The 15,373-nt window shown below is 44.1% G+C and overlaps 1 protein-coding gene across 1 annotated transcript in view; it reads right to left on the reverse strand.

The window, feature by feature from the left end:
• Positions 1-15,373, reverse strand: part of NSMF (NMDA receptor synaptonuclear signaling and neuronal migration factor) — a 66,640-nt gene that overhangs the window by 30,162 nt on the left and 21,105 nt on the right. Inside the window, exons 9-13 of the mRNA XM_078783978.1 lie at positions 10,825-10,858; positions 10,538-10,608; positions 7,332-7,411; positions 7,063-7,165; positions 4,282-4,357 (exon numbers count right to left, since the gene is read on the reverse strand). Of these exons, the coding sequence (XP_078640104.1) occupies positions 4,282-4,357; positions 7,063-7,165; positions 7,332-7,411; positions 10,538-10,608; positions 10,825-10,858 (364 nt within the window). The remainder of the gene's footprint in view (positions 1-4,281; positions 4,358-7,062; positions 7,166-7,331; positions 7,412-10,537; positions 10,609-10,824; positions 10,859-15,373) is intronic.

Here is a 15,373-nt window from a genome sequence, read left to right on the forward strand (position 1 = left end):
AAGGTGGTTATTTTTTTTTATATCTAAAACTTGAGCTCATAGGCCTCCTGATCTGTTATAAGCTAGATTTGGCAGACCACATCTAAAAATTTACTTTCAAGGCTGGCGGATGCCTCAGTATTCTCTAAGTTCACACTGAGCTATGCAGAGCTCATTACAGTAAACATGGTATTCACCTTAAGAACCATGGAGTATTGCTCCCCACTTTGAGCTGGTGCGGCTGCTTTTCAGTTTACTCTCCTGGATCCGGCCGAGTTCAACGTTTTTCATATGGTCTCCCAGAAACTGACACTTGGTAACCCACCTCAAATCCAATCTACGCCATCACCTGCAATCCTTCATCCCTCTATTCTTCATCTGTGTAACTGACTCCCTGTGTCTGTTGTCTCCTGCCCATCCCTCCACTCTTTCGTAGTGCTGTCCATCATCACATTATGAGTTATGACCCACCCCTGATCTATACTACTCTCACCACACTCCCCCTCACCCCATCCCTTTCCTTTCAGTCACTCATCCACTCATGTGTGATGTCTCTGTCTCCCCGTTACTCCTTGGTTCTATTTCTGTAAACCGGCTGTTCTCTAGAATTTTGCTCCTCCGTGACCCAAGATTTCTATATTTATAAAAAGCAGAAATTTAAAGTCCATTCCTCAAATTCATGTCCCGTTCCTCAAATTATTCCTGCAATCCAAAAACACCCGGCCATCATCGAGATAAACAACCGTATGAAAACCTAAATGTAGTCAGACAGTTTCTAGATACTATCTGAGCATCACTAGAATTTGTAATAGGATTACAGTCATAAACCTTCGCACAGATAAACATCCTCCTGACCATTACTACACCTCTAGAGGCCTGAACTGTTTATATGATGCATTCTGATAAATAAATCTGAGAAATTCCATTTAGGATTACAAAAGACGGGCAAGATAAGGCACCAGTAAATACAGGCAATCTGAAGATGTGATAGGAGGGGGGGGGGGGGGGGGAGGGGGAGATATCTGAACGGTGCAAAAGGATGTAACAAGCGACTCACCCATAGATGTTAGTATTGGGAGCAAACTGAAGGAACAATGGACATATGTCATATCGAGAAAAATCAAAACCTTCACATGAGCACACTTTTTGTTAGTTGGATTTTATTTGTATACATATCCACCTATAAGGCCTTCATCCACAGCTTGATGGAGTACTGCTCTCCCCCATTGGGCTGATGCCCCTGCCTCGCACCTTGCTCAGTTTGACGTCGAGAAAACCAAGGCCTTCAAGATCATTGGAATCTCCTGTGACGAAGCTGGGCCAATGAGCCTATCACTTTCACATCGCAGACTGGTCGGGGGTCACTGTCTCCTACCACCTTCTTTCTGGTCTTGCACCCTTTGCTTTTTATGTGCCTTGTTTCTCAAGGTTTCTACAGGGCACACGAGGTCTGCTGTCAACCCCCTTCTGGTGAAACTCCTAAAATATAGACTCACCCACTCACTGTTTACCTCTTCTCATTCGTACCTCTTTTTTCCCACCTGTGGAATCAACTTCCACATTCTCTTTAATCTCATTCTTCCCTCCAAGTCTTCAAGGCAAAATGTTCAACACCATCTCAGATCATCCCCTATCTACAAACATAATCTTTTCTACACCTGTTAACTCTTCCCAAGCCCACCTCTTTCAAACATTCCTGTTTTTCTTCCTGAGAGCTTGATTCTGTCTCCATCTTGCTCCATCTTGTCCATCCCTTGTGTCCTCCCTTATTCCTCATTCTTCTTCACACCCCTCATCTTTGAAGTTTCTCTATATGTTGTCCCTCAACCCCGCTATTGTGTGTTCCCCCTTCTCCTGTTGTTTATTTTACTCTGTTGCGTCCTGATCCATTATATGTTCTAGATCCTACATTGTGTATATCTAAAACATGGTCAAGATTCGTGGAACAGCGAAATCAGAATAGAATGGAACAAAATGGAAACACCAACAGAAGAATCTGTGGGATTAAGTGGGATTAAGGGGAGTGGGAGAATGGCACATGGGGTGATCAAGCTGCACACAACTGATTGAAACACAGCAAGAAGAAGAAGAAGAAGAAGAAGAAGGAGAAAGCAGGGATGAAACAGGAAAAGAATGAAATCGTCATTGGATGAAAATAAATTGCATTTAATAAATAAATCTGCCTGTGCAGTAAATCTTAACTACATTTTGCCTGACATTGAAACGACGTGCAGACTTGAATGATTTGCAGCTCTGTTTGTCCAAACGTGAGATTCGTAATATGCTTTCTGTGCAGACATTGTGCTGTTACAGCCGAGCAGGTAGCTCGAGGTTTGGCTTATTATGCAGATTAAACAACTTCACTATATCTCATTGGCCTTCTTAACCAGGTATCATGTCCATATAGGAATAGGAAAAATCTGGCACGGGATACAATGAGTTCGAAATAATGTATCTATCTGTAGATGCATGAGCTTTTCTTAACGAAACCTGGCCGATTTGGGTTCATATTTCCCCATAGGCTGGGTTATGGGTCATATTTACCAATCTACATCGCCTGAGCTACACTGTGCAATGTTAAACGATCAGCATCCTAATCCTGTGAAATGCTTTTGTTGGGGCAGAATGTTTGCTTGAAATTCAATTTGCATGAATGATTTATCGAGCAAGAAGAGGAAAGGGGAAAGCAGGGATGAAACAGAAAAATAATTAAATTTTCACTGGAAGAAAATAAATTATTTTTAAAAAAATTGTATACAAAAATATGAGATGGTGGTAATCATTGCATTGAATGATAATTATTCATTTTGCATGAATGGCATGGGGGTTGGGAGGAGGTGGAAGGATGGAAATAGCAGGAGCAGGGCATTAGGAAACCCATTCCTTGTGGGAGCGTGACTCGGTGAAGAATGAAAATGAGCTGTGCACCAAAATAATTATTTGTGACATTGGGGATGAATTTTCTTGAAGAAAAAAAAATGCACTTCCTGTTTTAATGCAGGATTTATTTATAGACTACATTGTTGGTACGCAGCCTCTTGTCCTTCCCATCAAGTGCCAACATTTTTATTCTGTTGACGTCACCAACTAACCTTTTAGCTGTGTAGCACTGACCATAACCGAAGAGGTCTGATGATATGAAAACACCAACCTTGCAAAATGTTTGTCCCTGTGAAGTGTCTTATTTTATTTGCCTAATTTTAGTATGATAGGCCGTGCCTACTCATCGCGTCCTTGATGGGTTTAGTTAAAAGACAGCATGTTGCACTTCATAAACATATTGCATATATCTATCAATATGTGAGTCTCAATGAGGATGAAAAATGAAGTGAAACTAGCAAAAAAAAGGGATATTTTATAACACTTAGTTGTTGCTGCTTTATTGGTGGTTGTGGGAGTTTGTATATACTCCTTCCGTGTATATTTATATTTTTTTATATTGCTTCAAGAAATATTACTACCTATAATTCTGTGTGCTCCTTCCGAGTCCTTCTAAAGTATTCCTGCTGTCATAGAATAATAAATCTTACTAAAAGAAACTGCTGCGTTAAGCTCCCATTCCCGCTTCTTCGTCTTCAAACTCGGAAAGATGGGCTTTAAAAAAACAGGCATCTTTATGATGAAAGGGACACAAATTTTTGTTCCAAGTACCTGTAAATCCATTATTATAGCTATCCAACGGTACCATTTTCATTATTTTACTACAGCAGGAACTGCTACATTAAAACGCCAGGTTCTTCTTCTTTGTGTGATGAATGCATGGACTATTTTGTCATTTTAGATCCCTCTGGGAGTGAAAAAGGTGTCATTGCCAAAAAGGCAATGGCCAGTGGTTAAATCATATGCACTATTCTCTGTGTACAGGCAAAAATCGCAAGTCGTCATCTCATTCTTTCCATGGGGAGGGGGGAGCTGGGAGGGGGGGAGGTGGTAAGGGGGAATTATTTTGTGCCTATGACATGACCCTGAGTACCTTGAGCATGTATGCAAAATTTGAGATTGGCCCAGTCGTTTTCAATTCTATAATGATCAGAGGTACATACATACATACATACATACATACATACATACATACATACATACATACATACATATATACATACATACAATACATACATACATACATACATACATACGTGCAGAGAATAGCCTTATTGTATTTTAGTATGATGAATTACAAGGACAACACACAAATCTACAAAGTACAATATTGAAATTTCAACATGCGATCTCAGCATCCATTCATCAGTTCGGATGGGAACACCAGACAAGCTCATGCAAACTAACACGTATCCAGTGTACCTTGTGCTGAGAGTTCAAGAGGTGCTTCAAGAGCGGCGTGGTAGGGATGCAGAATGGCCTGCAAGCTCTCAAACAACTGCAGACAAGAGGGCAGGGAAGACTCAAAGGAAGGTGAGTGCAGATACTCCCTTGAGTAAACACAAAAAATTGTACCAACAACAGAATATGTATAATAATGGCAGAATAATCGGGAACATGAAGGCAAACATTGGAGAATTTCCTGAATGGTCGAGTTCGTGCACCCTACTCTATATAGTGTGTGACAAATACAAAAAGCAAGGGGATCAAAAAACAGATGCAATTTTCCTACCCAAAGACAAAGGTGTCAAGTGAGACGTTTGAATTGTAGCGTGGTCACGAAACAATTGCAATGATGAACTAGAATAAGCAATCAGAGATTGCAGACTCTCGCCAGGATGTGTTTTCAGTGGTTTTTAAGGCTTTTGTTTTAAAACAAATATGGCGGCCGACCACGTGACCGACGACGTCATCATAATCTTTTTCTCCACCAATTTATCCCTCGATTATGCTCAATAAATTTCATCTTGATCGGATGAAGTTTTGTACTTGTCGTATTATGACATCATAATGGAGGCACCTGTGACATCATCATTAACATGTTATTCCACATGGAGGGTTCTTTACAATGAGCCATGTCTCAATTTTTTCTATTCAGCGCTTTCAGAGATATGGAGGTGCAAATTTTTTCGTTTTTTCCAAAATGGCGGCCAAACCACGTGACCTATGACGCCATAATTATTAAAATATTCTACAGGTGGAGTTGCAACTATGGTGAAAATTTCCTGTCAATCGGACCAATGGTTGCAGAGAAAATCATATTTATTCTGTGCGGACAAACAGAAATAGGCATATCAGAGACCGAGGACTTGCCGGAATGTACTTTTTTATCGGCCATTTTGGATCAAAATAATAATACATAAGGACATGGGTTGGATCCCTGCTTGAGAGAATGCCAACCCACTCCCCACCATCACGGTTGTCTCTCCAATTCACAATCCCACAAGATATGCGGAAAGGATGACCCAAAACCAATTATCTTCTTTTTGATTCGTATATAAACATCATTAAAAGTAAATAATGACCTCCGCCAAAGTTCAAACGACGTGGGTTAAATCTCTACATGAGATAATTCCACATAGCTATTTGGGCAGTGTATAAGCTAACAGATCGCTGTCTCCATCGATCTTGCCAAGGCCGTAACACCTATCGGCTCAAAATCCTTTTAACTGTCGACTTGGTAGTTTTTACAATGAAGGAAACACATATCGGGAGTACATACGACATAGCGATTGTGAATGTGACAGCTCTGAGGCGTCTTTCGCTTCGTATCCCAGTTACGGCGAGCACCAACATGGTGCAACCAACCAACATACTCTTACAGAGAGCGGCTGTAAGATTAAAATCTGGCTTCAAGCCCCCTCACCACCCAAAATCTATTCCGGCAAATCTATTCCGGCAAGTAACAAACCAAACAACCAACATACTTGCCGGAATATATTCCGGCAAGTAACCAACCAACCAACATACTTGCCGAATCTATTCCGGCAAGTAATAAACTGACAAACAGACAGGGGTGAAAACATAACCTCAATCCACCTTTGGTGGTGGAGGTAACGAAATCAGGATGAAGGTCCCAATGAAAATCTGCCTCATTCGAGCTTCATTTAAACCGTCGAATCCTTCCGCTGTATCACTCCGCCCCGCCCCGCCCCGGCTTTACGCTGCGGTCAGGATTTTCACGTTTTGCGTGACCTTGAGCTTGACCTTGGGCCTAGAGAGTTAAAAATTGGGCACAGTCTATACCAGGGCAAGGCAAATATGTGTGTAAAGTATGGCGATGATATGTGCAACGATGTAGACGTAGTACTGTGCACAAACAGACAGACAGACAAACAGACAGACAAACCAACCAACCAACATACTTGCCGGAATCTATTCCGGCAAGTAACAAACAGGCAAGCAAGCTCAAATGCAATACCCTCTTCTCTGGCGAGGGTAATAAATAAATCACTTTGGAGTTTCACGAAATGTTGCAAGTGTGCTCTGCCCTGTCGCCCTTGGGGGACAGCTTGCACAATCAGGGATAAAAGCTGCTCTGTGGATGATACGTCAAACCTGAGACAAACATCTCTTGGGTTTCATACCTTGTGAATTTATTTGCACACTTTTGATGTGACATAACTGAGGCTAAATTGAGAAAATGAGAAAAGGAAAAGAATGGAGGATGATAGGGGTAGAGAGAAAAAAAAAATAAGGGTAGGAGAAGGAGAGGGATGGCCATGATTGGAGGTCGAATGTTCCGTCTCAGTTGCGTATGTAATAAATAGATTGGCCCGTTTCCAAACTAAGCTCGTTTTTGCTCTGACGGTGAAAGGCTAATACTCTCATCTCCAAACAAAATGCTCAAAACGTTTGTTCTGCTTCATAAAGGGGAAATGCACTTCCATGCAAGCTTTAAACTCGACACCTTTAGAAAAATTGTATACAAGGTTCAAGGAAGAGCTCAAGGAAGAGCTAGAATACTGAATAGATCAGGATGCAACAGAACAAAAGCAGCAGTGGAGAGAGAGGGGAAACACCAACAGCAGAGATGAAGGACAAAATAGAGGGAGACCTGGACAAATGGGAGGAATGAGGAGTAGGAGAGGATGCACGGGGAGGACAAGACGGATACAGAAGAAAACTTTTAGGAAGGAAAAACTGGAAACTTCACGTCAATGAAGCTTTTGTGGTACTGTACTTGGCCTCAATGGAGCTCACCTTCTCTCCGTTCTGGTTTCCCAGCACGTAACATCCCATAATGTTAATGACGTTCACTTCTGGGTTCATCTTGCTCATGAGACCACCGAGGCATTTCCAGAACCTGGGGTGAGCAGAGACACTCAGGGTGTTCATAGATTGACAGTTTCTCATGACAAATAAACCAGGTTAGCCGGTAACCCAAAGTACCAGGTACGGTGCGATCGTCTACAATTGGTTTTCTGAAACATAAAACTTTCATTATGTGAATAAACAGAATGAGCACTTACAAAATGAGATCTTCTTCTTTCTCAAGCTTTGCAAATGTCGACACTTTATTCTTCAGCAAGTACAAGTAGCCAGGCCCTCCCTGAAAATAAACCAGTTCAGTTTCACCAGCAAACAAAGGGCTTAACCAAACCGGGAATCGCAAGCAACGACCGAAAATCGCAAATTATAGCAAGATAATTATGTTGTTGTGGCTCAATCTCCAGGGATTGTCTCGCAGGCAACCACAGTGCCATGTTTGCACCACACCATCCCAACAACGCAGTAAACTCGATATTTATAGAATATGGAGCCTTTTCCTCCGAAGCTTTAATTACACATTTTAAGCATTATTGCCTGTTGATTAAAGTGATGATATTAATGGCATTTTTGTGCATCAGTGTGTTACTATGGCTTGCTAAAAAGAGAAATTCCACCTGATAGTTCAGCTTCTCCACTTTATAAAACCGACCCCAAGTCTGTCTCACGGGCTGTAAAATTAACACCTGTCTCATGGGCTGAAGCACCTGTCATAGTGCCAGAAACTCGTGTTGGTGAAGAAATCGAGGTTTCATTTCACTACTATACGGTCTGTCCTTTCCCAAGTATGGGATGACCAGCTTTCTATAACATATGAGGGCGGTTCAAAGGTCATGCGGACTTTATATTGTACAACAGGTAAAAAATAATGCTTCAGTGCTGACGTTGTGCAATTTTCTCTACCCTGAGGAAGTTATAGGCTGCAGGAAGTGACTTCAGTGCTGTTCACGTCATTTCCTGTATAATTTGAACTCCTCATCAATGCAGGGCATTCAGGGTAAAATCGAGATAGCAGCAGAACGGAGGTGCATCATTACGTTCCTTGTGAAGGAAACATCAAACTAGGTGAAGGTGATATCAGGCTGTCTGCACTATTTAGAGAATAATGTCTTTCACATGTCTGCGTTTAAAGGGTGCTACTATATTGACGGGACAAGCAAGCGTGCATGTGTAACAGGGGATACCTTACGAAATAGGTGAAATTTTTTATCAATCTCTCACATTTTCCTAAAATAGAAAGTCCACGGCAACCTTAAACTACCCTCGTGCGTAGAAACAAAGCTCATGTAGAAACAAGCATTACATTTGGCTCAAGAGTGAAGACGTCTAGAAACACTGTGAAGATGCGAGGACATTGGAATATTTGGCCTTGGCACCAGAACACACTGGCCTGCTCTTGCAGAAAAGAATGGATTGTGGGGTGCATGCGGGCAGGCGGAACAGCCGAATGAATGTCCCACATCAACACAACAGAAGATATATGCAGCAGAATACAGCAGAAGATGAGAACTGGAAGGCAAGAATAACAATGTAAAGCAATCTCTCTGCCTGGTTTCCTAACGTAATCAGCAACAGGACAGGCTTAGTCCAACCTATGGACACCTTCGGGAGTTAACAAGCAATGGCGAAAGGTTCGTTCAACCGAGCCTGCTCACGATGGCTCGAAGGCACCGGTTTCCTGATGAAGACCATCCACCGGCTGTGTTACATGGTACATTAACATGCGGGAGGCCATCTGGTCTATCATGCCTGTACCTTGATACCGCATTGAACAGTGACAACATGAACTGAGCAGCGCACAATACGAGCCTCGTTGATTGTCCTGCCCGAGATGGTTGCTAAGGCGGTGTACAAAATCCACAAGCTGATTTAACCCTCTGACAGCCACACTGAGGTCTCAATGTCCCCCGAATGTTTACATCTGCGATCACTCCTATGTTAAAATCACAGATTGACAGAAGACAGAGAATACATTTTTCTCTTACTAAGTGAATCAAGTGCCTATTGAGATATTTATTAGTTCCTCATGCCTATCATAGGGGATTAAAGCAGCCATCGGTTCGTCACTCCAGCACAGATTATTCACAATATCACTAAGGTTACTATTGTGTGCTTCTGTGCATGAGATGGTAAAGAGGTAAGAAAGGGAGGGCGAGGGGTGGGGAAGGGGAGTGAAAGAGGAAGAGCAAAGTTTTGAAGCATGATTTTTTTTCTGACCATATTGCACTTTTTGACCATTTGACCATTTTTGACACAATGGCCTTACCATAGGCATACATGGATTTTCTAAAGTCCACATATGAGTGCAAGTGGCAAGTCAACAAGATTAATGTTCCTTCCAAACGATGACATACTCGCTCTCTCCTATGATCGAGTGCCCCCTTGAAAAGCTCAGGCCACTGACAATTATAACATATCCAAGAGGAGCCTGGTGTTGGCTTAGCGGTTAGGGTGCCGGCTTGGGATCCTCAGATCCTGGGCTCTAATCCCGGTCGATCGCTGAATTAACACCAGGGGGGTTTACTCAGCCTGTCATCCTTCCGAGGTCGGCAAATTGAGTACCAGTTAACTGGTCATTCCCTGTGTGTCGCAAGAGGCGACTAACAGGGTTGGCGGCAGGAAGGGCATCCGGCCATTAAATATTGCTTCAAAAAGGGGACCACGGTGCCCAAAAAAGGCCAACCCCTGCTCTGCGGGGGAAAATGGCCTCTAAAGGTGGTTCCAATAGGATCAGGGCCATGTAAGGATAGCTTATTCCAATTTTTGTTTCAACTTCAAAAGGAACATGTTGTGAACCAATTTCACAACCTGTCAAGAATGCAACAGGAAGGATCGACCGCACTTCGGTAATGACCTCAAATGGAAGACGTTGGTGAGTGTTATGCGTTGTGGGAATATGGACGCCGCCCGATTGATTTTTTTTATAGACTCCATCAAATTAAGCAAATTCCAATTGATGGTTTTGTATGTCCAAGTAAGCAGGTTCTAAAGGTTGTATTATGAAGGCAACAAAAGCTTGCATGATTTAGATTGTGGAAGGAGCAAGATTATGCCATAAATTTACAACTACAAAATGCTTAGCTACTATTACTAACAAATCACGAGGTGGCATCTCTACCAATCACCGATAGGCAAAGGGAGAAGCTCTCATTAACAAAACCATCCCAACACAGCTGTGCTTGATCCTCAGAGGATCATCAGATTGAATATGGAACTCCATAAGAGCGGAAGCATTTTGCTAATCCAGCCGAAGGTTCATCACATCAACGGCATTACGATACGGTGTGGGGTCTATGATGAGGCCATCCGGGCTGCAGCGGTGAACCGGCAAAAAAATAAGCTCCATTACAATTAGGATGAACTATGGAAAGCAGATTTCCATCCGAAGCAAAATCTTACACAATGGTACCTGACAATAGAGAAGCAGTTTCCACGCTCTGCATCCTCGATGGTATTCGTTCAACTTCCTCTCGATCTCCTCTGCAGGGAGCAGGGCAAAGCGGTAGAGAGGAATTGAAATGCCATGTTACCGTACGGATCTTGAATCTTGAAGGCTTCGTTCATTTGCCATTAATTTTGGTTTTAAATGCACTTCAAGATTTCAAATTATTAATTACAATATCCAGATTGGCAAAGTTTGTGATATGCTGTTAATTAGGTAAAACACTTTCATGTGCATGAACCAAGAGGACGTACCTATAATGTCAGTAAAGGAGGCATGTTCATGATCCTGCAAGAAAAACGTGAGTTAATGAGGATTCGAACATAGCATTCCTGCGGAATTAGCACATAATCCTACTCATGGTGGTTCCTCGTCTCACCATGATGGGCAGTCTTTGAACGACTTTCGGTGGGCCGTGTGACCATACTACAGTGCGGAACATCTACTGTGGTGTCTTACTTTTATTGTATTCAGTTTCTTAAGTGGGTCCGTGCATGCGATTTCAAAACACTTTTTTAATTATATGATTTTTTTTTCGTCATCCATAGTATACGGATCAAGGCAACAGCTCTCACTAAATTTGCAACTACTTATAATTGTGAGATTTATCCACACATTGGCAAATGATCACAATCAGTTAAGCGGATATATTGATGAAAAGAGAGTTGGAAACCTTGAATGCAAAGCAAACAAGAAATAGCAATCAGAGATTGCAGACCCTCGCCAGGATGTGGTTTTAGTGTTTTTTTAAAGACTTTTAATAATAATAATAATAATTCATTTATTTTGTATAGCGCTTTTCCAGAAGCCCAAAGGCGCTTTGACAGAGTGGAAAACATAATGCATAACAATACATGAAAACAACAATTGCAAAAAGACAAGAATCAAGAAAACAAACAGCAGCGATATACGGCATATATATAAGACAAGAATCAAAAAGACAAGACAAGAATCAATAGGGAAATATTTAAAGCAAAAGGAGGGAGAAGGAGAAGAGATAGTCAGGGGTTAAATGCTGTGGGTTGAATGTTGAATGCAGCGTTGAACAGGTGGGTCTTTAGTGATGTTTTGAATGTGGTGAGTGAGGAGGAGTCTCTGATGGTGTGAGGTAGTGAGTTCCAGAGGGTGGGAGCAGCGATGGAGAAGGCCCTGTCCCCCCAGGATCTGAATTTGGTCCGGATGGAGGGGGTCAGGAGGTTGGTACCAGCAGAGCGGAGGTTGCGGGTGGGAGTGTGTCTGGAGAGGAGGTCAGCCAGGTAGGATGGGGCCAGGTTATGGAGGGCTTTGTATGTCAAGAGGAGGATTTTGTACTGGATTCTCTGGGGGATGGGGAGCCAGTGAAGCTTGTAAAGGACGGGGGTGATGTGGTCACGGGTCCGGGAATGAGTGAGTAGACGGGCAGCGGAGTTCTGAATGTATTGGAGTTTATTGGTGATTTTTGAGGGTGAACCATAGAGGAGGCTATTGCAGTAGTCCAGACGGGAGGTGATGAAGGCGTGGATGAGGGTTTCTGCAGCCGTGGAGGAGAGGGATGAGCGGAGACGGGCAATGTTTTTCAGGTGAAAGAAGGCTGACTTTGTGATCTGTTTAGTGTATTTGTCGAAGGAAAGGGTTTGGTCAAAGATGACGCCAAGATTCCGGATGTGAGGGGAGGTGGATACTGGGATACCGTCGATGTTGAGGGCAAAGTTATGGGTGGATTTTGTGAGCGTTTTTGGGCCAATGATGATTATTTCAGATTTATCACAGTTAAGCTTGAGGAAGTTGATTTGAAGCCAGGATTTTATTTCAGTGATGCAGTTTGTCAGGATAGAGTGGGTGTCGGTGGAGACGGACTTGGTGGAGATGAAAAGCTGGATGTCATCGGCGAAGCAGTGGAATTGGAGACCATGACGGCGGATTAAGTGACCGAGCGGGGACAGGTAAAGGATGAAGAGGAGGGGGCCAAGAACTGAACCTTGGGGGACACCTTGGGGGAGGGGAGCAGTGGGGGATTTGCAGTTATTGATGGAGATGAACTGGCATCTGTCAGAGAGGTATGATTTAATCCAAGAGAGGGCAGTGCCGGTGACGTTAAAGGTGGATTCAAGTCGGGTGAGGAGGATAGTGTGATCGATGGTGTCAAAGGCAGCGCTGAGGTCGAGGAGGACGAGAATGTTGAGGTTGCCAGCGTCAGAGGAGAGGAGAAGGTCGTTGGTGATTTTGAGGAGAGCAGTTTCAGTACTGTGGTTGGAGCGGAATCCGGATTGGAATGTTTCATACAAGTTATTGGCAGAGAGATGATGTTTGAGTTGAGTGGCTACAGCGCGTTCCAAAACTTTTGACAGAAAGGGTAGGTTGGAGATGGGTCTGAAGTTGTTTAGGGTGTCAGGGTTTAGACCAGGTTTTTTTAGAATGGGGGTAACAGCAGCAATTTTGAGGGAAGGTGGGACGATGCCTGTAGACAGGGAGGAGTTTATTGTTGCAATGATAAGTGGAGAGAGAGCAGGGAGGGAGGCTTTGACAAAGCTGGAGGGGATGGGGTCAAGAGTGCAGGTGGCAGTTTTCATTCCTATGAGGAGTTCAGAGAGGTCAGTAGGAGAGATTGGGGAGAACCGAGACAGGGGATGGCAGGACAAGGGGGGGCAGGTGGTTGGAGGGGGAGCGGGTGCGGCGGTGGTCAAGCTGTTGTAGATGTTGTCAATTTTGCGTTGGAAGAAAGAGAGGAAGGAGATGCAGTTGTCTACTGTGAATGACTGGGTGGTGGTGTTCAGGGGGCGGAGGAGTTTGTTTATTGTCGAGAAGAGTGCTTTTGGGTTTCCGGAGCCAGAGTGGATAATTTGAGAGTAGTAGGCAGAGCGGGCGCGGGAGAGGGCATCTTTGTAGTGTTGTATGTGGTCCTTGTAGGCTTGGGAGTGAACTGTGAGACCCGTTTTATTGCGGAGTCTTTCAAGTTGGCGAGCACGAGTTTTCATCAGGTGGAGTTCAGGGGTAAACCAGGGAGCAGAATGGGTGAAAGAAACTGTTTTGGTTTTTACAGGCGCAAGCTGGTCAAGGCAGGAGGAGAGAGTGTGGTTGTAGTAGTCAGTGAGGTCGGAAGGGGTGTGGAGGTCAATGAAGGGAGAAGTGGACATTTTTTCAGAGAGGGTGGATGAGAATGAGGTAGGTGAAAGAGCGTTTAGCTTACGGAAGTTGATTGTGCGATAATGCCTTGGTGTTGGGGCGGGGATGTTGATGGTCAGAGTGATGGCTAAGTGGTCAGAGAGGGTGAGGTCGGAGCCATAGAGATGGTGCAAATTTAATCCAGTGGAGCAGACAAGGTCCAAAATGTGACCACGGATATGGGTAGGAAAGTCGACATGTTGAGTGAGGTTAAAGCAGGTGAGTAAATCAGTGAAGTCAGTGGTTATTGTGGAGTCAGTGGAGTCCATGTGGATATTGAAATCACCAAGGAGGAGGATTGAGGGGGAGAGGGAACATAGCTGGGTCAGAAAGTAGGAGAAGTCAGACAGGAATGATGGGTGTGGTTTGGGAGGGCGGTAGACGACAGCCATGACTGACTGCGTGTGACCAGAGAGTTTTAAAGCCAGGTGTTCAAATGATGGAGCAGATGAGATGGAGATGAGGTTGGTCTTGATGTCTTGACGGTGGATAACGGCAATTCCACCACCTCGGCCCTCCGAGCGTGGTTTATTGACGTAGGAATATCCATTGGGTGTGGTGAGGTTGAGTGTGTAGTAGTCCAGAGGTTGTTGCCAGGTTTCGGTGAGACAGAGAAAGTCCAGTTTGTTATCCAGGATGTATTCGTTCAGGATGAGGCATTTATTGTTGAGGGACCGGGTGTTGAACAGGGTGAGCTTGATGTTGTTTTGAACAGCAGGGATGAATTCAGGTGATTTAGCCAGGGTTCGTAGGCAAGAGGTGCGATCGTGTGGGTTGCTGTGACCAGGTGCGCTGGGACGAAGAGTGAGAGTGCGCTGAGCCGACCAGAGGACGGGGATGGAGTGACCTGATTGCAAATAAACAAACTTGCGACCGGAGCCACGGTGAATGTACCTGGGTCGTCGGAGGAGTCCATTTGATTTGATGGCAGAGATGCATGATGGGGTGGAGCGGGTATTGAGCAGAAGAAGCCTTGCGGCGGAGTACTTCAGAGCCATGCCAGGCAGGAGCGAAGGGACGAGTACGAGGCCAAGGTCGAGGAGGCAAAGCGGCAAACGCAGCGGCAAACGCAGCGGCAAACGCAGCGGCAAACGACTGCAGCCGCTAATCAAGACCACAGCGGCAAACAAGGCCACAAGGCCACCGGCAAACAAGGCCACGGCCACAATCAACGGGAGCGGGCCTTTCGAATTCCGTATTCCGTACCATCAAAAGCAGATTCCGTTATCCAGCCGGAGAACACGCGGCACGTGCGGGTGTGAAAAGGCAGGACAGGTGTGAGATGTCAGGTCAGAAAGGTAGAAGCAGACCCTGTACATCCATCCAGTCGGAGAAGCGGCGAATATGCAACGCCAGCGTCCTCTCGCAACCGAACCCGGAAGTGACAGGGAGGAGTTTATTGGAAACATATGGAGGAAATCCAAAAGGAGGAGATCCTTTTGTGTTAAAACAAATATGGCGACTGAACCACATGACCGATGACGTCATCATTATCATTTTTTCACCTCCAATTTATCCCGAGATGACGGTCACCAAATTTCATCTTGATCGGATTAAGTTTTGTAGTTGTCGAATTATGACGTCATAATGGAGGCACCTATGACATCATCATTAACATGTTATTCCCCATGGAGAGTTCTTTACAATGAGGCATGTCTCAAT

This window comes from Myxine glutinosa, chromosome 8 (genome assembly GCF_964187855.1).
Source record: "Myxine glutinosa chromosome 8, kmMyxGlut1.1, whole genome shotgun sequence".
NCBI classification, from domain to species: Eukaryota; Metazoa; Chordata; class Myxini; order Myxiniformes; family Myxinidae; genus Myxine; species Myxine glutinosa.